Source organism: Pollachius pollachius, assembly GCF_949987615.1.
Source record: "Pollachius pollachius genome assembly, chromosome: 13".
Lineage (NCBI taxonomy): Eukaryota > Metazoa > Chordata > Actinopteri > Gadiformes > Gadidae > Pollachius > Pollachius pollachius.
The window spans coordinates 9,643,597-9,667,338 of record NC_136946.1 but is presented as its reverse complement, the minus strand read 5'-3'; the positions used below and the strand labels follow the sequence as shown (position 1 = coordinate 9,667,338).

Sequence of the window (23,742 nt, the reverse complement as noted above, 5' to 3'; positions counted from 1 at the left end):
ACGTGTCAGTCCTGCAATAACTGGCTTCCGACGGATCAATCAAATAATCATCCACCCTTATTCAGCGTGTCCCAGCACGTCCCGATCGCAGAGCGGGCGGGCGGGCGTGTGTGTTCAGTGTTTTGGCGGTGCATCGATTTCATGACAGGTCCGGCCGAAGTGGGAGATTAAACAAGACGTAATGGGAGGTGCGGAAGGAGGGACGATAATCTATAATTGTGTTGTGGTTGTGTGTGTCTGTGTTCCCTCTCCAGTACATGACTGCTTCAGCTGCCGCTGCTCCTATGCAAGGGACCTACATCCCCCAGTACACTGCTGTGCCTCCCGCGGCCGTCCCAGTCGAAGTAAGAGCTGCACGCACCTACACGGTACTTACCCAGCATGCACCACACCACAACGTCACTCACCAGCGATCCACCTCACCACCACGCTTACTCCCACACAACGTAGGACACTGCTACGACCCTACGACAATATACACGTTACTTTCCCACAATGTACCACACTGCAGCACCGCTTACCCACGATGCACCACGCCACAACGCTACTCTATGGTGAGAGAGGGGGAAAAATTCCAAAATGCCTGACTCACAACAAGTAAGGAATCACAAGCAAGCCGGGCATGGATTCATTAGCACTACAGAAGAAAGAGACATTAATTTACCCTTGACAACCACACATACACACACATATACACACACACACACAACACAATAGACTTCAGAAGTATACTGCAAGCAGCCGTTCCATTTAAAACAAAAAGCTTCCCCTGACGCTCCCCTGGGGGGGGGGAGGGAGGGAGGGAGGGAGGGAGGGAGGGAGAGAGAGAGAGAGAGAGAGAGCGAGAGAGAGAGAGAGAGAGAGAGAGAGAGAGAGAGAGAGAGAGAGGAGCGCAGCGGCAGCAGCATTCAGGACTCAGAAGTTTTAACCAGACTCTGCCTCAGAAAGACATTTGAAGTGCAGCACAGACTTCCCGGCCCGCCGTTCTTACGGGATCCTGCGGCAGGTGAGGAGGCAGTCCATCCTCAGAAATGATGAGCGTGGAAAGTTACCAGGCATCCAGGCAGCCAGCCAGCGGAGCTGAGCTGAGCATGGTGGGTGGGTGGGTGGGTATGGAGAGGGGAGCAGACTGCTGTCTCGCGGTTGACAGTAGGGCGGTATTCAGATGGACTATCAGTCGTGTACGGGCTGACAGGAGCTGAAGTGAGACATACTGCCAGGCAGAGCTGCCTCTCCCATCTCTCTCTCTCACAGCCTCTCCCTCCCATCTCTCTTTCTCTCCCATCTCTCTCTCTCTCACAGCCTCTCCCTCCCATCTCTCTTTCTCTCCCATCTCTTTCTCTCTCCCATCTCTCTTAATCTCCCATCACACTCTCTGTCTCTCTCTCTTTCACTCTCTTTCTCTCTCTCTTCCTTTGCTTCATCCAGAAGGAAACACAAGTTCAGTCAGTCATATGATTGCACACACACACACAGACACACACACACTAGAATCTCTCTCTCTCTCTCTCTCTCTCTCTCTCTCTCTCTCTCTCATCATCCTAGATGAGACAGCAGTCCAGTTTCTATGGACACACACACACCCCTCTTAGCTGAAGAAAGAAAGAGGAGGGGGGGTGCGGCAGATCACGTTTCCCCCGACTAAGCCATCAGTCTCCCTCTCACTCCTCTTCTCCTCTCTCCTGCTCCTCCTGTATCTCCCTCCTCCCTTCCTCTCTCGTCCTTCCCTCTTTCTATCTCTTAAAGTAACTGGCTGAGTGAGGAGGGAATGGTGGGAGGGAGGGTGTGTTGCTATGTGTGTTTGTGTGGGGGCTTGTGTGGTTTTGTGCGGCCGTGTGTGTATTATGTCTTTCGGTGTTGTTTGTCTGTGTGTGTGTGTGTGTGCGTGCGTACTTGCGTTGGTGGCGTTTTTCTGTGTGTGTGGCACATCTGTGGGGGGTGTTTGTCTGTGTGTATGTGTATGTTTGTGTGTGTGTGCGTGTGTGTGGGTGAGGGTGTTGAGGAACACAGACTTATTCGTAGTCCAGCCCGAGGGGGGCACGTTACTTATTTCATAGTGCTGCCCGGTGTCTCCCGGCTGGGCGAGATGGATGAGAGCGTCTGTGTGTGTCCATGGGGCTGACACATGGACAGAGGCATCCTTGAGAGCTTGTTAGAGGTGATGGAGATGGCTGCGACACTGAGGCCATCCGTAAAGGCCAGCCAGGATAAGGAAAAAAAGTAGAAAGCAACTGCTGTAAAGGATTAGGACTCTGTACCCCATTTCGGAGGACTTTCGGAGGACCTTCTCTCTCCGGATCAGGGAGGTGTGTTCGGAATACAAATAATTACAGTACAGTGCAAGGAGGAGTCACCTCTCCTGTGATTCCACGCGGCCGTACATGTGTAGGTGTATGCGGATCTACCCGTCGTAGGTCGTGATGTCCGGGCGTACCCACAGCAAACAGCGAGCGGGAACTTTAATGCATTCCACTTGTGTTACGCTGAGCCACCGCAGCAGATCATTTCTCTCTATTACCCTTTGGCTTGAAGGTAGCAGCGACACATCAATCCTGGAGAGAGTGAAAAAAGGAACTCCTGAAGGGAAAATATCACTCAAAGTCCCAATGGAGGCGCACCCTGGTGGCTCATGTTTGTTTGTATGTTTACATCTTGCCCCTCCCCCCTGCCCACCCAGGGCGTGGTGACTGACTCCTCCCCCCAGTCCGTGGCTCCGTCGTCACAGGAAGTGGTGGCGCAGCAGCAACAGATCCAGGTGGACGGCACCAACGACCACGTCACCGCCTACTCCTACCAGTCTAAGTGAGTGTCTCTCTCTCTCTCTCACTCTCTCTCTCTCTCTCTCTCTCTCTCTCTCTCTCTCTCTCTCTCCTCGCCTCAGCAGTCCAGTTGCCTCTATGAAAACACACAAATGTTGTTGATGTGTTTGTCTGCTAATAATATGCATGGTGGAAAATATTGGGTCAACTTTTTTAAGAAAATTGTATTGTACTTTTATCGTGTCTTTCTTCTCAAAATATTTGATAGATTTATTTACAGTGGCTGTATTAACCATATAACTATGCTCTTAAAGCTTACAAATTTTGTATTTTCGTTTTTAATTATCAATGTAGCTTGCCTAAGAGTGTTGAAGTCGCGAAAATAGGGGAGAGTATATATTCAAATATGCATAAATAAAACACCTCCCTGTGACTAACTACCCAGCACAGTATTAAATATTAATATTGTGAAGTAGTTACAAAGGCAATGCCAATCATAATTAAATTGTTACAATTCTTCTGGGTTGCTGCTTTCACTTACTCATCACTTTGTCAAAGCCCGCCCCCCCTTCGCTGTGAGCCAATCAGCAGCTTCAGTTGACCACTGGATATTTCTATTGTCGTTAAACACTTGCTGTCAGCTGTCCACTCTGTTGTTTTAGTGTACCTGTGGTGATATTGTGTTGTGATTGCAACTGCTCTCCCTCTTACTCCCTCTCTCTCTCTCCGTCTCTCTCTCTCTTTCTCCCTCTCTGTGTCTCTCTCTGTGTCTCTCTCTCTGTGTCCGTGTGTGCCTCTCTCTCTCTCTCTCTCTCTCTCTCTCTCTCTCTCTCTCTCTCTCGCTCTCTCTCTCATCAGATAACGGCAGCCTGTGAGAATATTCCTGCGACAGCGTTGCCTTGAGGCAGGAGGTGGGCTGCACTGAAAGTGAGCGAAGAAGATAAAAAAGGAAAGAGATTGCTTCCAGATTGCCCAGACACCAAAAAAAAAGAGACACTTTTTTTTCATTTCCTACCTGGTCTATGAGCGAAGAAGAAAAAAAAAGAAAAAGAGAAAGCGAGCAAAGGCAAGAGAGAGGAAGCGAGAAAGGGAGCGGTGGAAGATTACTGGGCACAGTGCAAAGGAGTGGAATGGTTTGGTCTGGGAACCAGCCCGAAGGGGCTGAGGCTTGAAAAGTTTCTCAAAGAAAATTCTCTGATGATTAAAAAAAAAAAAAAAAAGCTTAGAAAAAAAATACATTTAACACAAAAATCTCAAAAAAAATATGTTGACTGCGCAGGTAGGCGACAAGGTTTATTTTGTAATTAGAAAAAAAAGGGGAAGTCCTGTTTCCGATACACACAGAGATTGTCTTCCTCAGATATTAAGCTATTTCTTTTCACTCTTTTTATGTTGTAGTGTTACATTTAGTTTTTCTAGATAAAAACAAGTGTCGATTTTTTTTTCTTATGTATTCTTTGGTTTTTCAGTTTTCTCAAATCTTCATGGCCTTAATTTGAAGGGCGCCAGAAACTTTTTTACAGAGTTTGACGTCTTGGTTGGAAACAAATAAAAGAAAAAAAAAGCGAACAAACTCAGTCCCTTGTCAGCCCGATGGGTGCAAGGTGCTCGAGGTCCACAGTGGAGGTTGAAAAAACAAACAGAATCTATCACATAAGCTGTACAGATTTAATAGAGAAGAAGAGTTTTTTTCTTTCTTTGTTTCTTCGTTGGAAGAAAACTTTGATAATAATTATGTCAGAGTTAACTAAATGTCAGAAGAAAATCTAAATGTCTGTTGGGATGGGTGTTGGGGTGGGTATGTTGGGGGCCTGGGTGGGGGGGGTAAAGCTTTGAAGAGATTTTTCACAATGAGGGAAAAAAAAGAAAATATAGGAGTGCAAATGTGCTGCATTGTAGAGGATGCGGTTTGATCTGCAAACGCTGAATGCTTTTTTTAAATTGTCATCATTATTATTTTACATGGCAAGGTTCCTGTCATTGATATTAGCGCTTTTTATCTGCGACATTTTATCTTTTTTTATGAGCTTTAAGATGTTTTTAGTCCGCTTTGCTTGTCTCACTGCAAACAGAAAAAAAAGAGTTAAAGAATTAAAAAAAAAACGAACATACAAACAAATAAAAAAGCTATTGAAAAAAAGTCTGGCAGTAAAAAACAAAAACAAAACAAAAATAGTAGATACAGTAGGAGCTTACAGTTTAAAAACCAATCAGTGCAAAAGCAATAGAAAGAAATTGTTGACAATTTCTGTAGTCTTTCCTAGTTGTGGATCCAATGCAGCCCAAGGATGGCCATTTTTATACCAAAGATGAAGAGACACTCTGAACAGAGTTTAGTTTTTTCTTCCTTTCTTTCCTTTTAGTTTGATTTTGTTGTTGTTGATGTTGTTGATGTTGTTAATGTTAATGTTGATATTGTTGTTGCCGTTGCTATTGTTGTCGTTGTTGTTTTTGAGTTGACATTGATGGCCGGACCAGTCCTTACTATCCTCTTTAACATTTACATATTTTTCTTTGGTTTTTACAGTTTTCAAGCTAATTTTCGACAGTTTTCCGAACAATCACCTCACAAACACACACACACACACACACATACACACACACAAATACACACGCACACACACACACACACACATAACCTCAAACAGTATTTGAATGTGTGACTAACCAGTTGCAGTTAACCAAACGTCCTTTATTTTTTTCCCACGTCCATTTTGCATAGATTACGACACTTGCTACACACACCATGGGTGTTACTCCTCTACCTGTTAGAACCCGTCATTGTCTCAACATCGGGCTATCAACACACAAGAACACTGATTCATAAACGCTGATGGGCCGATGACCTGTGGCTCTGTGCTGGCGCCGTATGTCCTGTATCGCTCGTAGAATAAAACCGATCTAGCTAGCTTAGTCTACTCTGTCCTCCTGCTGCTGCTGTGCCACGTTAGCCTGTAGCGCGTCGTCATGGTTTCAACCTGTCGTTGAATGTACTGTCTTTCCCTTGGTGCGATGTTTTTTTACAAGTATCGTTAGCGAGCCCATCCGATTCACCTCTGTGGTCGCTGGTAGTTTCAGTTACAGTGAGCTGGTGTAATGCCAGAGAGGAACCACCAACTGTAGGGGATATGACAGTTGGTGTTTGGGGTTGAGGTGGGGTATGAGGGCAAGACCGAATGGCGACTTTTTTGCTCCCTTCCCAGCATTCCTGCAGCACGTCACTCCTCACTTGTCCTCCGGAGTTAGGTAGAGCAGCTCCACCATGGCCTCCTCTCGTCTCCCCCCTTCCCTGCCAGGAGACTCACTTCTTCTTCTTCTTCTTCTTCCTCTTCTTCTTCTTCTTCTTCTTCTTCTTCTTCTTCTGCGAAAATTACTTGTGGGACAGTTGCCATTCCACTTCATGACAACCGCCTGCGTCCATTTTCTTTCTCCATAAGTGTGTGTGTGTGTGTGTGTGTGTGTGTGTGTGTGTGTGTGTGTGTGTGTGTGTGTGTGTGTGTGTTGGTGGACGGTGTAGAGGCAGAACCGCAAACCAATTTCACTCACCCTCCAAATGAGGCTTGACGGGGCCCAAATTTGTCTCCCTCTGGGCCAATAGGATCCACTTGACTGTCCTTCAGAACCCCCCCCACCTCTCTTCCACACACACACACACACACACAGCTCTTTTATGTTCGGTGACAATTGCAATTGAGCGTTCACGGTTCAAGTTGCCCCCATCCCTAAAAGTGAGTTTGGAAGTGCATGTTGCATTATGGGAAACAAAGGGGGGGGGGGGGGGGTTTGGCGGTGGAAGTTGTTCTCGTTGATCTCGCAGAAAGGACAAACGCTTGTTAATAACAATCAACTGTACATCGAGTGCCTTTCACAAAGCTTCCAAATGATTCCATATATACTGTCGTAATGTTATAGCTGCAACAATGGTGAGCGTCAGAGATATCAAAAGCACACAGAGTCATCACACGTTGTGCTGCGGATTCACACCCGACACCGGAGCTACCAAAGGTGCTAAAGCGAGGAGACCAGCTCCTTTATGACGGCTGATGATTTGTTCAGATTTGGATTAACTAGTCTTGGAACTGACACACACACAGGCATACACACACATACACAATCAAGGCTAGCGCGGTCGTGAGAGATCCATGTATACTTGCCTCAACGGGGAGAGCGTGAGTGCATAAATGAAACCGTCTGTTTTTCACAGAGCTGAGCCAAATTTCCCTCCTCGCTGCTAGAGGAGGTCAAAGGTGAAATGCAGAAGTGAGCGCTGGAGAGCCAAATCCTGCTATCAATCGGCCGAGGACAATATATCTGTCAGGCTAATAGTGTAGCAGCCTGGCTCCATGACATTTGTGTTTGCTTTTTAAGAGACCTTGAAACTATCTTATCGTCCAATACCTGCCACACCACCATTTTTTATCAACCCCATTCAGCCCTGATATTGGCCCATAGATCACTTCTGCTCCAGGGGCCCATCGATGGCATTGGAAGAATTCCTCATGCTCTAAGATCTTGTTATTTCGCTGCTGCTTCACAACTGGTCCGCTTCTAAGCCAGTGGGTGTATCTGTCTCTCTGTGAGGATGCCTATATATGTAAACGTGTGTGCATGTTCGTGTGTGTGTGTGTGTGTGTTTCAAGAGCTGCTCTAGGCAGCTGTCAAACCTGAACTCGTAAAGGGTTATATTTCGCAGCGCCATCGCCAGGTTGACAACAGCTTCCCTGCTAACAGATGCTGATGATGGGGAAAACAGGATAAAGGGAAACAGAACGGTATGAAGAGACAGCAGTGGCAGCAGGTGGGAGCTAAGCAGCTAGCCCGACACCCCCCAGCCCCCCCCAGCCCCTGTGCAGTGGGGGGGGGCTCGTAGAACGCAGAGCCAGTGGGACCGCGGCCGATACATGCACAACAGACAACAAGCTATTTGATTACGCCGTTTGAGATTCCAGACAGAGTAGATGTTAAACCAAACGGTTCGGCTCTGTTTTGTCGTTTGGTAGCTAGAAGGTAGAGGTGTGTGGGGGGGGGGGCGTTAACCCAGCTAAAACACCTTCAAGAATAAGCACAATGAGAAACACCTTCACGGATACACAGCAGCACTGTGGCGGGGAGCGCAACAGAATGCGCGCCTGTCGCTTTAAAGAGTTCAGAGTCAGATCGTGGAGGAACAATGTGTGCCCCTCAGACAGCCCCATGTGTCAGCACAAAATGAAGAGCCAGCGAGAGAGAGCTGGAGAGAGGGAGGGAAAGTGAGGGAGAGGGAAGGAGGAGGGGTGTTAATTAGCTACTGTTGCCAGGGAGAGGTTGTCCAAGCAAGTACTCTGTCCTCTTGCAGAAATGTGTGTGGGTGCGATCGTATACACGCCCGTGTGTGTGTGTGTGCGTGTTTGGAAGAGAGACGCAGTGCAGTCACACAACCCCCTCCTCCACAGGTGACAAGGCAGGCCTCTTATTAATAAGCACCACACACACACTGTGTGCAGCCTGCATGATTTCTCAGTCTAAAACACCCCCTTACTAACAGTCATCGTGGCATCACATAAGTCAATGTCAACCTCTCTCTCTCTCTCTCTCTCTCTCTCTCTCTCGGCTGCTGCTTCCTGGGTTGTCGTGGAAGGGTTTTTAATATCCCCCCACATCCACAACATTTCAAGATGTTTGGTTTTAATGAAGCTGCTCACTCACTTTCAGCACTGTTTGAAAAAATCTTGGCTAGAGTAACTCAGCACTACCTTATTATAACCCCCCCCCCCCCCCCCCCCACCCACCCACCCCCTATCCCCTGGCTGATATTGCTTCATATTAAACCCAGAACAAGACCCCCTCTTCTCTGTGTGCTACGGCCATGTCTGTTCTGCTGACGCTACGCTTCCAGACAAGGCGCTCGCCATTCAAGACGACCTCACTGCCACGGCTTCAGACAAAAACAAATCAAAAACACCATTTATGTTTTCTTTCTCCATTCGGTTCATGGTTTCTCTGTCAGACCCCTGCACTGTCTCTCTCTCTATGGATCACTGCCACCGCCCACAATGACACCAGTATGATGCTATAGCTTCCGGAAGCATCTGTGAGGTACTCCCTGTGGTGTGTCTTTCTGAATATCAGAGGAACTACGGGAAAAAAGAGCAGTGTGCTCGTTTCACTCAAAGTATTCGGTGGAATGACTTGATGATTCACGTGTATTTTTTAAGATTGATTGATGTTTGTGTTTGTGCGTGTGTGTGTGTATGTGTGTGTGAGTGTATGTGTGTTAGCCGGTGAAAACACTGTCATCAATCCATTCTCCTTGTCTGTATATTAGGAGAGCTGTTGCTTAATAGCTCTCTCTCACACACACACACACACACACGTCTGTCTCACTAAAACACACAATGCAGTAATGAATCCATCTGGAGTTGCCCATTACCAATATAAGAGCCCATGCTTTTGAATTAATGCTTTGGTCCACCTTGTAACCAGAGACCTATTGGTTTGTTACATGTCCCTTGCCAGCCAGCAAGCAAGCTAGACAATACAGCTCATTACAGACTTTAAACAGCTCCAAGAGAAAACACACACCTACACACACGTACTGGGCATCAATCGCTTGTGAAATGGCCCACCAAATTGTAAAGAAATGTATCATTAGGCGAGCGTTTAGGCATGATGGGATTTGTCGATTTTTCAAAATATAAATAAATAAATATTTATTAGGACAGCAGAGCGGTTTTTTAAATTGTGGGTTTGTGTTTGATTTATCCCTTTTTTCCTTTTTGTGGTTGGTTTTGTTGCTGTTTTGTTTTGTTGCGCTTTTATTTTGAAATTTCAGCGCAGACAAGGACATGGTCACGCCTCACGCACGCTGCTCAGTGTGTGTGATATTTGAGAACTATCTGTACATCTGTGGATGTTAGGAGTTAACTTTGGTTTTAAGAGTTGTTTTTCTCTCTCTCTCTCTGATGAAGCTTTCAATAAAAAAAATGTGTAAAAAAGCAACAAACGGACACCTGCAATTTTATTTATATATTATTACACCTTCACAGTTGGTCATTGAAGACAGTGTGAAAAAAACACACACTAAGCTCCTTGCAGACACTGGCAGATACCACCGGGACCCGGAACCAAATTGCAGTGGGAAGCATTGGATACTTTAATTATCACCCAGCCTCATCGCACCTGCCACGCTAACCTTGGGCCCCCCCATCCCCCCACGAGCTCCGCCGCTCATCTCATAATTACAGCCTTCAACAAATGGAGCAAATATCTCTCGATGGGATTTCCACATACAGCCGGAGCTCAAACACGCCTGATTGGGCGTAAAGTGGTTATAATCAAAGACACAAGAGAGGCTTGCTCCGGAGGGGAGAAAGTGGATCGATGGGGGATCAATTGCGCTCTTCGCTCTCATTTAAGGAGCGATCGATGGCTGTCCTTGTCGCTTCACCGGGACACTGGTGTTGTCAATACCCTTGGCTGCCCACCTCCCCCCAGTAGCCGAGCGGCGTCTTCTGAGACACAACTCGACCAAGCACGCCCGCCCTCCAAGGTAACAGACGCTTTAATGTAGATAAATTGGTGTGTGTGTGTGTGTGTATGTGTGTGTGTGTGTGTGTGTGTGTGTGTGTGTGTGTGTGTGGATGCTAGTGGGTTGCGTGTCCACACGCGATCCAAATAGTATGGCTATAATAGGGAGGTTCACTAACCGCAACTTCCTGCTCGTGCATTCGCCCCTAGTAGGATCATCCGTCTAACTTAAAAAACACATGAGGCGTATAAATGTCAGCCACTATCCGCCACAGCCTCATTCAAAGAGAGGAACTGTGCACAGCCATAGAAAGGCCTACAGTTATCTTAACTCAAGTATTTACTTCCTTTGTGCTGTTCCAAATGTTTTTTGCCCGACTGCGCCAGAGCTCACGTTGTCAATTTGTGTGCAGGGAGAAATTCCGTGTGATGTGTATCTTTAATCGAATGAAATGCCACAGATGAAATCTCTTCTCTCCCCGTCTGCGAGGCGAGACACCGTCATAGTTTAGAGATTTGACGGCACAGCGCCACAAGGGCGCAGCATACCAACACAGATGTTATCGATGTTATCGTGTGTGTGTGTGTGTGTGTGTGTGTGTGTGTGTGTGTGTGTGTGTGTGTGTGTGTGTGTGTGTGTGTGTGTGTCACACAGGTTAAGGAGTGGGTTGGGTGGGGGGGGATGAATAATAAAAAAAAGTCTAAATGAAGACATTTACACAAAGAGCATACTTTGATGTCCAAGGCGTTTCGGGCCATTTACTATGAAGAGTGTCTGAGTGAGCCCAGATGTCAAAAGGCAATTTCTGTTAAGGGGGCATTTTAGTCATTTTAGTAGAGAGGAGTGCAACAACCCATCACCACAGCACAGGACAGGGAGGCGTTCAGAATTGAATTTAATATACTCGCCTGAACACTTGAAAACAGCAACCAAAAATCTATCCCACTCCTCGTCAGATCCACTTAAGCTTAGTTGTAGAACAATGGATTTCCACGGCGGGCCTTAATTGAACAAGGGGCACGGAGGAGGCGGCGGTGAAACCCGGATTGATTGCTGACAGAACTCAAACGGCCGCGAGGCTTCCCAGGTGCGGGCCGAGGAGCGACGCATCCAATCAGGGACCTCATCTGCCGTCGTCAGCAAAAACACACACCTGGCGCTGCCCTGTAATTAGCTGACGTTCAGTAAAAAGGTAGCGCTTGATGAGGGTGAATTTGGGTAGGGTGTGCTAAAATCTCAATTTGGCCCAGGAGGTTTCTGGTGGTACCCCCCCCCCACACACACACACACACACTCACACACACACACACACACACACACACACACACACACACGCGCGCGCGGCCTCGTGTTTGTTTAATCAAGAAATAACAAGTCAGCTAACCCATTTAAATATGGAAATGGCATTGTTCTACAGGCGACGACTACAACAAGCCAAATAAGTTTGATGACAATATCGGAAACCCGGCGAAACCTTGACGATCTCTTGCTTCGCCGCGCAAGACGAGGTAGTAACACAGGAACAGCTGCCCCCCCCCCCCCCCCCCCCCCCCCCCCCCCCCGAAGATGACGGAAACAGGGAGCGCTACACGGAAGTCTTGGCCCGCGTCGACAATGGAAACAAACAGCGGCGCGGTGTCAGCGGCAGAGAGGGACGCACACGCTCACTTTGCCTCCCAACAGCTGCTGCTCCTGTGTTCGCCGCGGCCCGTGATGAATTACTGTTATTGTATTACAGGAGTCGGGAGCGCCGCCAGGCCTATTGAAGCCCTGAAATGATATTAGCCCAACAATGGCGTCCCCTCGGAAAGGCCCGGGCCGCGGCGGAAAAGACAGCTCTGTCTCCAGATAACCCCCTCTGCTGCTGGGTGTGTGCCAGGTAGGCACAGAGCTATAGCCCCCCCCACCCCCCAACTAGGGGCCCAAAGCCTAAATGACACGTCTGAGCTCTGTTTTGTGATCGAAAAGCCAGACGGCAAGAGTGTAATGAATTCGACCGGCAACGTCAAAACGTCGTAGCTTCAGCTGGTAGCGAAGAAACGTCCATGTGTTTATTTTTTAAACACCTGCCGGATCAACAATCATTAAAGGTCAGGGGGGATCCATAGTCTCAGGCAGAAATCAACACCCTTTCCCCCAGTTAACCCTGTTAACCATTTGCCAATCTACTTTTAAAATAATAAGATGAACCATATATCAAGGGAAGTGTTCAGAATGATTTATCAGCTTCACAAGAAGAGTAGCTAGCACAGCTCAAGAGTGTCACGTTAAAGAGGTTAAATGTTTGCAGTAGCGTGTGTTTGAGCCCAGAGAGGGCGTAATGCAAAGCATTCTACAAGTGGTGTTTGGTTTGGGTTCTCCTCTCTCAAGTGTGCCGTGTACCAGCATTTACGCGCAAATACAATTCCCTTTAGAAAAAAAAGCAACACCAACTAAATTTGGATTGAAATCAATGATATCTCAATTTGCTGAAGTGAACCAATCGCTCGGGATTCCGCACTACCTCATCCATCAGCAGGAGGGTGCTGTTTTGCAGCACCCTCCAGGGACGAATTGTATATTAATGAAATGGAGCACACTTTTAACTTTGAACTACTTGTGTGTATTGCATATGATACACTTGCATCTACACAAGACAGCAGGAGATTTCCACATAAAACGGTATAGATAGTAAAAAAATTCGACGCCGTAAAATGCCTTTGCATTTACCCAAAACCACTTACACTGCACACTCTCAGTCCACGTTATGACTGAGAAAACAAAAAAATGTTGCATTCTGTGCAACCAGTTTCCACAGAGGACCATTTGAATCTGGTGAAACCCAGGGCAGCCTTTGATCCAAACAGTCCCGGGGTCTGCCTATAAAGCAGGCAGAGGAGAGAGGGCAGACTACAGCTGCAGATGGCACCAACACACAGAGAGCAGGATTAACCACCCATCGTACATGTCCAGAGGTAGGAGGATGGGAAGACGAGGAAGGACATGAGAACACTCAGGCCAAATGTATGGATGTCTGAGTGTGGATGTCTCCCTGTGTACCGAGTGTGTCAATAATGTCTTTGTGAGTGCGCAAGTGTGTGCATTTTGTGTTGGAGTGTGTGCACGTGTAGGTTACGTCTCTGACATGCAAAGGCATGCTCTGTTGACCAAAAATAATAAAGCATGCTTTCAAGAGAGAAGAGAGCGATGGGAGAGAGGTAAAGAGCAACAAGCAGAGTGAGAGAGAGGTTTAATCGGAAATAAGTGAAATGGTCAACAGTACGAAATGAGACGGAGTGGAAGAAAATTAGAGAGAGAGAGAGAGATTATGAAAAACAGAAGGAGGAAATAAACAGAGGGTTAAAGGAAGACGGATGTGGCAGAGATAAAACAGAAGTAACCGTTGGAGGTAGTGAGAGAGAACGGGATAATGAAATGAACACACTGAAACATTTGCATTTCACTTCCTCACTCCCTCTCTGACCTCGTGACCCCCAGACTCTGTGGGGTTAAGTGTTGGAAAGCCCCCTTGCATACACCCTTTACTAGCCAAGTACTTAAACCCTCCCTGTGGGTATTCAGCCGCTGCGTTACGTGAGTCACACCTAGGCCAAAGAGTCACTATGTTGCAGGTATATTGTTTGGTCTTTACCCTCCTCTACATGTGTAGCCTCTCTCTGAGTGTAAGGCAGTCATCATGGGTATATATATAGGTACTCCAGACACATCTTGAGCCCAATATTGCAGACATTTGAATGAAGCCTTGCTACCTTCTGTCTGATCAATCTTTTTATCGTCAATATATACACATATCATCACTGTTTATAAAGAGATAAATTACATCTCTATTCACTAAGCATTAGGAACACTACGATTTACCTTCCTAAAGTGTGTGTGTGTGTGTGTGTGTGTGTGTGTGTGTGTGTGTGTGTGTGTGTGTGTGTGTGTGTGTGTGTGTGTGTGTGAAACACCTACAGGGACCTACCGGGCTTCAGCTGGATCTGGGCAACATTGTGTGTTTAATCCACCAAAGCACTACGCCTGTATCTACAGGGCGACCTCAACGTCTCCCCCCCCCTCCTTCCTCCATGTGGTCCTTATCACCTGACCTGTGTCTCCGGCTCTGGTTGTTCACTTCATCTTGTCTGTATTCAGGGCATGCGTCTTCCCCAGCTGGAAAGGGGTGTTATACAAGCTATGGTGAATATGGTAACAAGCTTGTAGCTTGATATACGTCCACATCCTTTTCTTTAATGGAGCCAGTATGCTATATGTAGGTGTATTGGGACATGACATTTGTACAATTTTTTTTGTTATAGCAGTTTCTCAGTATTTACTGAGAGACATGACCCCTAGTGTGTGTGTGTGTGTGTGCGTGTGTGCGTGTGTTTGCGCGCGTGTGTAAGAGGCTTTCTGTGTCTGTCCGTGTGTTTGTGTGTGAGACTTTCCGTGTCTTTCCGTGTCTGTCCGTGTGTGTTTGTGTCCATGTGTGGGGACTCGTACGTCCTCTCCAGATGCTCGATTCCTTCAGTAGAGCATTGTTCATCCATCCCCTGTCCTCCTCCCGGTAAAGGCCCATGTTGTGGCTACAGCAGGCTACTCACCCTCTGGTGAACTATGCAGGAGAGAACAGACCAAGGTGAGCAAGGAGCTGAATACCACTAAGCACTCCCACATGTTGGTGTGTGTGTGTGTTTGTTTTAGTAGGACTAACTGTGTGTGTGTGTGTGTGTGTGTGTGTGTGTGTGTGTGTAGGTAAGGGAGAAGGTTTTGTGTGTTCGTAAAAAACACATGTGCGACAGAGTGCGTGTGCATGCCTGAGAGACTTCGAGGTCACTCATGTGCTCGTGTCATGTGTCAGACGGCCTTGCGTGTACATGCAGGGTTTTTTTTAGGGGGGAAAAGCCTGAGCAAACAACAAGGAACGCAGACGGCAGTAATGGAGCATGGCTTGGGCTTCACAGCGCTAATGTGTTTTACACACAGCGTAGTCCCCTGTGACGTAACCCTGCCCCAGTAACCGTGGTTTACGGGACGTTTTACACAGAGACACTAATAGGGCTGCAGGCCTTACCCTTGTACCACAGGATCACATGTTATGCTGAAAGACGGCAATCTATTAAGTACCCAACACTGGATATATGTGACTGTATGTCCCTGTTTACACTTTGGTAAACATGTTTTGTATGACTTGAAGAAAAACGTATGAAAACATCAGTCAGAATGAAGACTTTTATTTTGTACTGTTTATTTATTTGATGGATCCTTCAAAGAAGAAGCCTTTTCCTAAAGATACTTCATGAAGGCCCCTTTAAGCCAGACATCCATATGTAACCTAATCCCTGTGCAACATAACTGCTGGTATAGTCGTCGAGGCCCTGGTGTTAGTCAGCCCGTATATAAACAGGGCATGAGCTGTTGGGGCGTCGACGGGGAAAGCTGTGTAAACGTAACCTTGCCCGTTCCCTGGTCGTCGCTCAACGGGTAGGAGCCTGACCTATACATTCTCGCCTTGACGTTACACCTTGTATCGCTTACCATTGGAGGTTCGAGGCAGGAGTTCAGGGAAACCCGCTTGCCTTGTTATCCCGAACGATTGGGTTTGTTTGCTTTCTGAGGAGCTTGAGGGTGGTTGGGTGAGGTGAGGGGTGCATCTACTATATTAATGTGTCAGCCTCCCATTATAGCCTCTTACAGGCAGGGCCTTATTTTCTAAGGCATACATTTGTCAAGCACCCTGAAGTACTTATCTTTATATTGGAATACAAATGCAACAATTCAAATCGGCCCAATCAAATATAAAGGAATAAGGAAGTGTCTTGTGGGTTAAGTTGTTTTATACAGCTATTGCAGAAGGTGTTGAGTTATGTAACCATTTTTTACACCAAAATACTTCCTATGAAGGTTGACGGCCGTGTAACACGACCCTGATCAAATTAAAAACCATATGACCTGCGTGAGGCTTCAAGAGGCACACAGGCAGTATCCTCTGACTGCGATGGAAGTCGACGGTCAGGAATGTGAAACGCGTCACGCTTTAAGCTTCAACATCGGACCTGTGTGACGAACGCTAAGCAGATCACTCACGATGACCAATGCATGCACCTCACACTGCCAGAGTTAAATCCGCCAACGTCAACAATTCTCCCCCAAACTTCCTGGAACTCGACACTGTCAGTGTGCCGTGTCCCTGACCTCGGAAGCTGCCCTTAATGAGGCTGATGCTACTCAACTCTTACTTTTATTGCTATTCCTCCCGTGTGTCCCCTCCCTTCCTCCTTCCTCCCTCCTCCCTCCTCCGCTTCCAGATACTGAAGGCAGAGGGCAGGGCCTGGGAGAGGGGTGAGAGAGGGCCTGGGCGGAATAGTTGCCACCTGTTGCCATGATACCAGTGGTCAACACGTGTAGACAGGGGCGGGAAAACTTGGGCGCTCACCTTTTGGGATCGCTTCAAGCCACTGGCCCGGGATTCAGTGGTTCTCCGGCTGCTGTGTCTCACCTGGCCGTCCCCAGGATGTACTTGTACCCCGGCCAGTGGGAGGACTGTGAAGATTGGGGAGGAGAGAGGCAGGGAGACACGGATGGATGGCTTGAAGATGTAGAGACATGATGAGATAAGAGGAGGGGAGAGGGGAAGAGATGAGAGTAGTGGAGAAAGATGGGGGGGGGGTTCCTGGAATCGCTGTGGGAGGGGCACACATCTGCAGCTGCTGCTGTGGTTCAGGAACATCTGGAGAAATAGGGCTGGTAATATGGAGCCTCTGAGTGGATTAGTTGGGGGGGGGATTTAAAATTGGCCCTCTATAGATGTCCCCTCCATGCTGGAGTAGGTTTCCAGTCTTGGAACCGCAGCAGAGGGCAGGCTGATGTTGGTACTTGGCTGCTGTTAAAACTAATTGCAGTATCCATTCCGGATCTCCAACCTTCAGTTGCGCTCATTTCTTTTTGCAAGACATTTTACAGACGCTAATAATAACCATGTTCGAATGTATGCGTTGTGAAGTGAAAGTCTGCAACGCCTTCACCATAGTTTGGCTGTTAAGCCTCAGGGTTCAAGCGTTATTGCTCAAGAGCACCTTGACTTGTTTGCGACGCCTATATTTATTCATTTATATAGATGTGTCTGCATCCTCCAGGCACAACAGTCATCTGTCTGTGGCGCTAAGGAAAAGTGAACGGTGACTCGTAGCCAAGCAGATGGCCCCCATTGCCTTTCACAAACTGGGTGACCGCCCTGTTTTGGAAAACGAGAGCCCTGGTCGAGAGATGGTTTGGGGGGGGACCACCCCGCTTTCGCGGTGGCTTGCCTCAGTGGGCTTCCTGGTGGGTGGGAACGACGACCCGATCCGCCACCAGCAGCACAGCCTGGGATACCATCATGCGTTGTCCTGGTTACAACAGGGGACGGGGTGGTGTGGCCATGAGGCAATGTGCTGTCTGAAGAGTCGAGACTCCTAGAGTTATTGGCGAGGAAAACGTACACTGACATAGCCAAAGCACAAAAAGATACAACACTTAAATATGAAATTATATATTAAATAGAAAAAAAATCACTCACACACACACACACATATATCCTCATGCCAGAGTGTTCTAATGAGGCTGGCCTGGCGTAGGCCCGTGCCTGCCATGCTAATGGTGACACGCACGGTGTGACCCATATCCTCAGCAGATGTTCAGAACAGACAGGGCCCTCAGAAGTTACACGTCCACGTTGAAAGAATGTACTGATGCCGCTGGAAAAGGTTTGCCACATCATTGCAAGTGGAAATACGCAAAACAAACAGAACATTGATGAGTCCTCCTTGCCTAGCTGCAATGTGCTGTTTGTGTGAGGACGCGCCATGTCAGAGTGCGCTGTCCTGAAGTAGTGCCAACACTGTACTCTTGTGCTCACAGCAGCTGGGAAGTCTAATACAACATTGCTCAGTGAGAGTATGGTGCAAGGGAAGCCATGTTACTAATCTGTTATGGTTGAGACGCCGGTCAGCTTTTACTAAAATATAACCAATATGTAGAATTTCCAATCGCCCAAGTGAGTTAAACCAATAGATTGTGACAGCCGAGCGAGAGATGAGCTCTGAGCAGACTCTGAGACGTACACAAAGGCTACCACATAACTGACAGTGTTGGTATTGTACGGGGACTCTAGCTGATTGTGCTGTCAGACCCGGGAGTTACAATGCGATAGAGTCGAGCTTGAGCACAACCCGTTCACACACAGAGAGTGAGAGAGAGAGAGAGAGAGAGAGAGAGAGAGAGAGATGTCCACATACAACGACACGCAAAACCCAGAAGATGAAACTTTAAACCCAGAATAATAACCGGCACACAGCATGCGTTGCATCGCAGGTAGGAAAATATTTTGTTTCATGTTAAAAATCGGCCATGTCCCTGTCATTGTTGTTGTTCAGAGGGATTTCTGTGTCAAAGCAAACAGTGCATCGTGTTTCTTTAGAAACCCGACTTCCCTGGGAATGGAGCGAAGCAACCCAGTACTTTTTATGCTGTGCTTTTGTTTGCCTCAACTGATTCACTCGAGACACATACTAGCTTGAATTGAAATCAGCTGAAAAAGCAGCACCTCCCAGCACCTCCCCCGTCGTGGAACGTGTGTTGTGTTGGGATGTGAGATACTCAGAAGACTCTTCTAATTCCCCCCTAGTGTCAGGGGACAGGTTGAGAGAGCGAGGAAGTGACTCATGGCCCTAGGGCCGCGTTCCAACTCTGTTTGGTCGGCCGCTCTGGGAAAAGATTTAAATAATAGAGCCCGAGTTTACCCCACTCATTCATTCAACCAGCCTCAGCATTTCAATGAGTAATGGAACACGTCGATGACTATATGCCCTATAGACTTTATATGTATAGTATAAAGTTATATGCAGACCATGGTCTCTGTATTAAATAGAGTTAGTGTCTACTATATACTCACCCTGCATATGGTATAAAGTTAGGCTGTACAAAGGTATGATGACACTAATTTAATTCAAATTCTATAAAGTCTAGCTGACCTCAATATGTGCTTGGATGTTTGGGAGTATGCTGTTATGAAATATGTGTAAACATTAGAGCCATTAATATGTGGAATGATCCTAGATGTCATTACATTATTGTCCTTAAGTGTTTATATTATGCTATTGATGTTTTATTAGTTTTACACATTTGGGTACTAATAGTGTCTTCTTGCAGAGAAGATCTACCCAAATAGCAGATCTAATTGCACTTAGACACATGCATACAAGCATACTGACATAAAAGACCGCAGAGAATATGAAGAGAATACATTCAAGAGCATATTTTTGTCTTTAAAAGAAAGTCAATGTTTCTCTGTTTTTCCTGATCAAAGCCACACACGGATACTGAAGTCTCCCTGGAGTTTCCGTGGACTTAGAGCTGTTCCAACAGTGGGCAAAGTCATAGCCATGACTTTCCTGGCTGGTGGACATCCAGGCAAGTATTGGAATTAACTATTTAAGTATATGTTCTAATCACGTCACAGCTCGGCGCAAAGAACACAAACAACGTTTTGTTTGGTGAAATAAACCAAAGAACGGCGTTGAGCTTGAATGGACATTTGTGATATTGAATGCCAAACCAGATTGGCACAGATGCTTACTAGCCCAGTTTTCCCGTCGTAAAGCTGTACAATAAAGCCGCTAAAGGGCAAGGGGAATGAGTCATTCTTTAACGGAAACTCATGTTATGAACTCATAGTTCAGATACCCTTTATTTAATCAAACCATACTTTGTCAACTTTTCTTCTTTCGCCCTTTCACCCCGTCTTCCACCTTTAATTATCAAACGTACGCACACACACACACACACACACACCGGAGAAAAAAGCGAAACACAGTGGCTCACACACACACACACACACACACACACACACACACACACACACACACACACACACACACACACACACACACACACACACACACACATACACACACACACACACACTGCGTCGCGTCCTCCATTGTCTGCATTGTTTACCACGTGGCAGCGGTTCAGCTCTGTGTCTTATCAGCGCCGGGTCATGGCGGTATTTCCTGTGCGGCCGCTGCGAGCAGAAGGTGGCACAGGATGACGGTTGTTTCCTGCGCTGGCAACACCCAACACGTAGCTCGCGCCAAGCCCCCTCTTCCAGCACCACCACCACCCCCACCACCACTCACCCCCCCGACACACACTCTGGTGGGATGGCATGCCTGGCCCGCCTACAGGACATTGAAGGGTTAGTTTAGATGGGCTGTGCTTTCTTTTAGGGACGCACAAGGCAGGGTGCAGGCTCCATCAGGAAAATAAGGATGTTTTGGTGGTTAATACTGTGGTCAGCAGATCTGTATCAGATTAGAAAATGTGTTCTAATTTGTGTCAAACATTCAAATCCATATTATGTTTCAATAATATGTAAAAAATAAATATCATCAATCAATAAATATCATCAATCGTTCCTTTCTGTTTGAGTAATCAAGTCTTTCTGTAAATAACCCGCTTAGCCTATCTTTAGTTAGACCATTTTCTTGTAATGGAACTCATTGAACATCACATCAAGTATTTTGTGTTTGTATTTTCTCCGGGAACATAATTCATGTGGAATGCCGTCTCTTCCCATGGGAAGCCCACGGAGAGCTCTTGGGTTTCATCCGGGAGGGAGCCGGCAGATGTTGGTTAAAGGGCCAGTGGTTGTGAAGGGGAGGTTTGTGATGTTTATTAGAAGTGGGTTCTTCAGAGGGACCCTGATCGCCCGTCTGGATTAAATATATATCCGCAGACCGCATTGGATGCCTTTTACAAATTTACTGATTTTATTTTTAGTTTTTTTTTCACGATGTGAACGTTTTCCCTTTAAGAATCATGTACGACCATTGACTCCCTGAAGAGGCTTGGTAAATGCTGCCTGTGTGTCTTCCCATGGTCATGCTCCATTAAATCTAAGTCTTTGCTTCGAGGAACAGGATTTAGTAGGCAGCAAGTAGGTAACCCCAATACCTGCATGAATACAACCATCCAGACTATACTGTAACCATCCATGGCCATTTGACCTACCCTGCTTTTTTGATTTAAGTATGTGACATGTTTCATTCATAAAAGGATCCCATTGTAATCTGGTGGCTCTCTCCACCCTACACTGTGTAGTGCTGACCCATGCTGCAAAATAAGAACAGAAACTTTTGCTGTTTGTGGCCATGTAGTGTCACGCGGGTAATAAAAAAAATAGGCCTTCCTCATTCTCTGAAGTACAAAATACTCCTCTTTTGTAATAGAGAGCTGCTCTGTGGGACTCTGCGTGAGTGAATTTATTCAGATTATTTACAGCCAGAACCTCATCAAAAATAAATGAAAGCAATGATTGGTAATCGACCGGTTTATTACCGGTTTGGGCTAATTTCTGGTAACTTATAATTACCGGTTTACAACACGATCACTTAGGTGTGTCAAGCAGAAAATGCAACATCGCATGCCAGGCGGCATTGCAACACACACACACCTTTGACTTGTGCTGCATAGTCTTTGTAATTGCTTTGTTTTTGAGGTCTTGTTGTTTTATAGTTTGTTTTGTTTTGGTTTGTGTTATGGTCTTATTTAATTAACAGATTGTACTTTTGTGACCTGGCTCTGTGAAAGGTGCTATACTAAATCAACTTGACTTATTGACTCACACACTATGATGGCCTCTATGCGTAGCTGCATTAATAGTCGTGATGCATATTGAAATGTTTTGATCCGCCAGTTACGAGGAATCATTTCTTTCCGCGCTGGTTTTGTTCCCTGTAATCTTTGTTCTTGGGGTGAACAAAGATCCCCCCCCCCCCCCACACACACACACACACACACACACACACACACACAAACACACACACACACACACACACACACACACACACACACAGCCCCTCTGTGCTCTTCCCACAGCGCTAATGAAAGGCTGGGGCCATGCAGCCAGGCAGGCTCCGACCTAGGTCTTCTGCAGCAAGGCAATTCCCCTGGCTTGAAACAAATCGAAGAAATGCACTCAAAAACCAGGGAGATTGATCTAACGTTGACTTCGGGTGAACCGGCTTCGACAACTGTTGCGTGTGTTCACGTTCTAAGGAGATTGATCCCAAATGAAATTAGAAAAGAGGAGGTTGTGGTGCTCTTTTTTTGAGTTGCTCGTTCCTTTGCCAATTTTGCGCTGCTGTTCATTTTGGTTTTCTGAGCATGAGTGTGTTTCAGGGTCAATAGGGCATGCTATTACTACTACTACTCTAAGACAATTTATTACTCTTTAGCAAATGCTTTGATCGAAAAGCAGTTCCTGATACAGTGGAACCCCCAGGACCTTGTGTACTGAAGTCAAACAGGGAATCCTCCTTACACCAGAACCAGTAGTGCTATGTCAACCCTATTAAGACCATGTTCGCACCAAGGGAGGGGGCCACACACACACACACACACACACACACACACACACACACACACACACACACACGCACACACACGCACACACACACTTTCCATGGAATACACTCACTCTATCCTAGGACTATAATTAGAGGCGAGTTTCCACTGAAGGACGGCCCGGTCTAGGTGGGCAGGTTTAGGACCTGCAGCCACTGTATCACGACATCAAACTGTTCTCTGGCCATGGTTACATATAGCCTGTATGTTTGTGTTCATGCAAGTATTGGGGTTACGTACTTAGGAAATAATATATCCTGTGGGAAATGCAAAGACTTTGCTTTAATGGAGGATGATCATACGAAGGCTAACAGGCAGTGTTTACCCAGCATCTTCAGACAGTCAATAGGTGTACCTGATTCTTATAGGGCTACTTTGACACTGTGGGCAGTAACGATGGGATAGTATGTCAGATATTAACAAAACAAAGATGAGGGCAGTGACCATGTGGAAACTGTTATGGGTAGGCCATGACTGAAGGGAGCCACGGAAGCAGAGGCCAAGTTAATTTGCTACGGGGGGGATTGGACATCTGCAAGAATGCGGGAAGCTAAAGGAACATATATAATAAAGAATACAGGAGATTGGCATGGCTGCAGTATCACACTTCTTGGTTTCAATTCTAACTAACATAACACGTTTAGAATTGGTGAGAGGAAGGGCGATATTTCTAGGTGCAAGGATAATTTATACAAAGGCCTTTTAAATGCCCTTGTAAGGAAGGTTAACTCATTGTGATATGGTACATTTTACCACAACACCGTCACATAGTGTAGATTGCATTACTAGACTCACAAGGCAGGAAAGCTCATATGTAGGTGAACGGGCCATTGCACTTACTTTGACTTCATATTTGTTTGGAGCAATCATGATGCTTTAGGCTGGGATCTGTAAACGAGTAATTGGTGAATACAAACTAGGCCAGCCATGGTAAATTGTGCAAACGTTGTTAAGGTTTCAAATCGAGTAGAAATTGAGTTATTAAAATTCCTTTCTGAAAGCTTCTTCCAATCATCCGAATTAGTTTCAGTCATGGTTTCCGGCCCAGGC

General features: G+C 46.5%; 1 protein-coding gene across 4 annotated transcripts in view; it reads left to right on the top strand.

Annotated features, from left to right (window-relative positions):
* The window catches only part of LOC307084975 (RNA-binding motif, single-stranded-interacting protein 3-like), a 205,403-nt gene extending 201,309 nt beyond the window's left edge, over positions 1-4,094 (top strand). For 2 of the 4 annotated variants that reach the window (XM_079749546.1, XM_079749545.1), the window contains exons 12-14: positions 255-344; positions 2,678-2,802; positions 3,618-4,094. In XM_079749546.1, coding sequence (XP_079605672.1) covers positions 255-344; positions 2,678-2,802; positions 3,618-3,621 — 219 coding nt within the window. In that variant the 3' untranslated portion in view covers positions 3,622-4,094. Of the gene's footprint in view, positions 1-254; positions 369-2,677; positions 2,803-3,617 lie in introns of all 4 variants that reach the window. The other 2 variants (XM_079749544.1, XM_079749543.1) reach the window with 1 other exon arrangement.
* Positions 4,095-23,742: the final 19,648 nt, after the last annotated feature.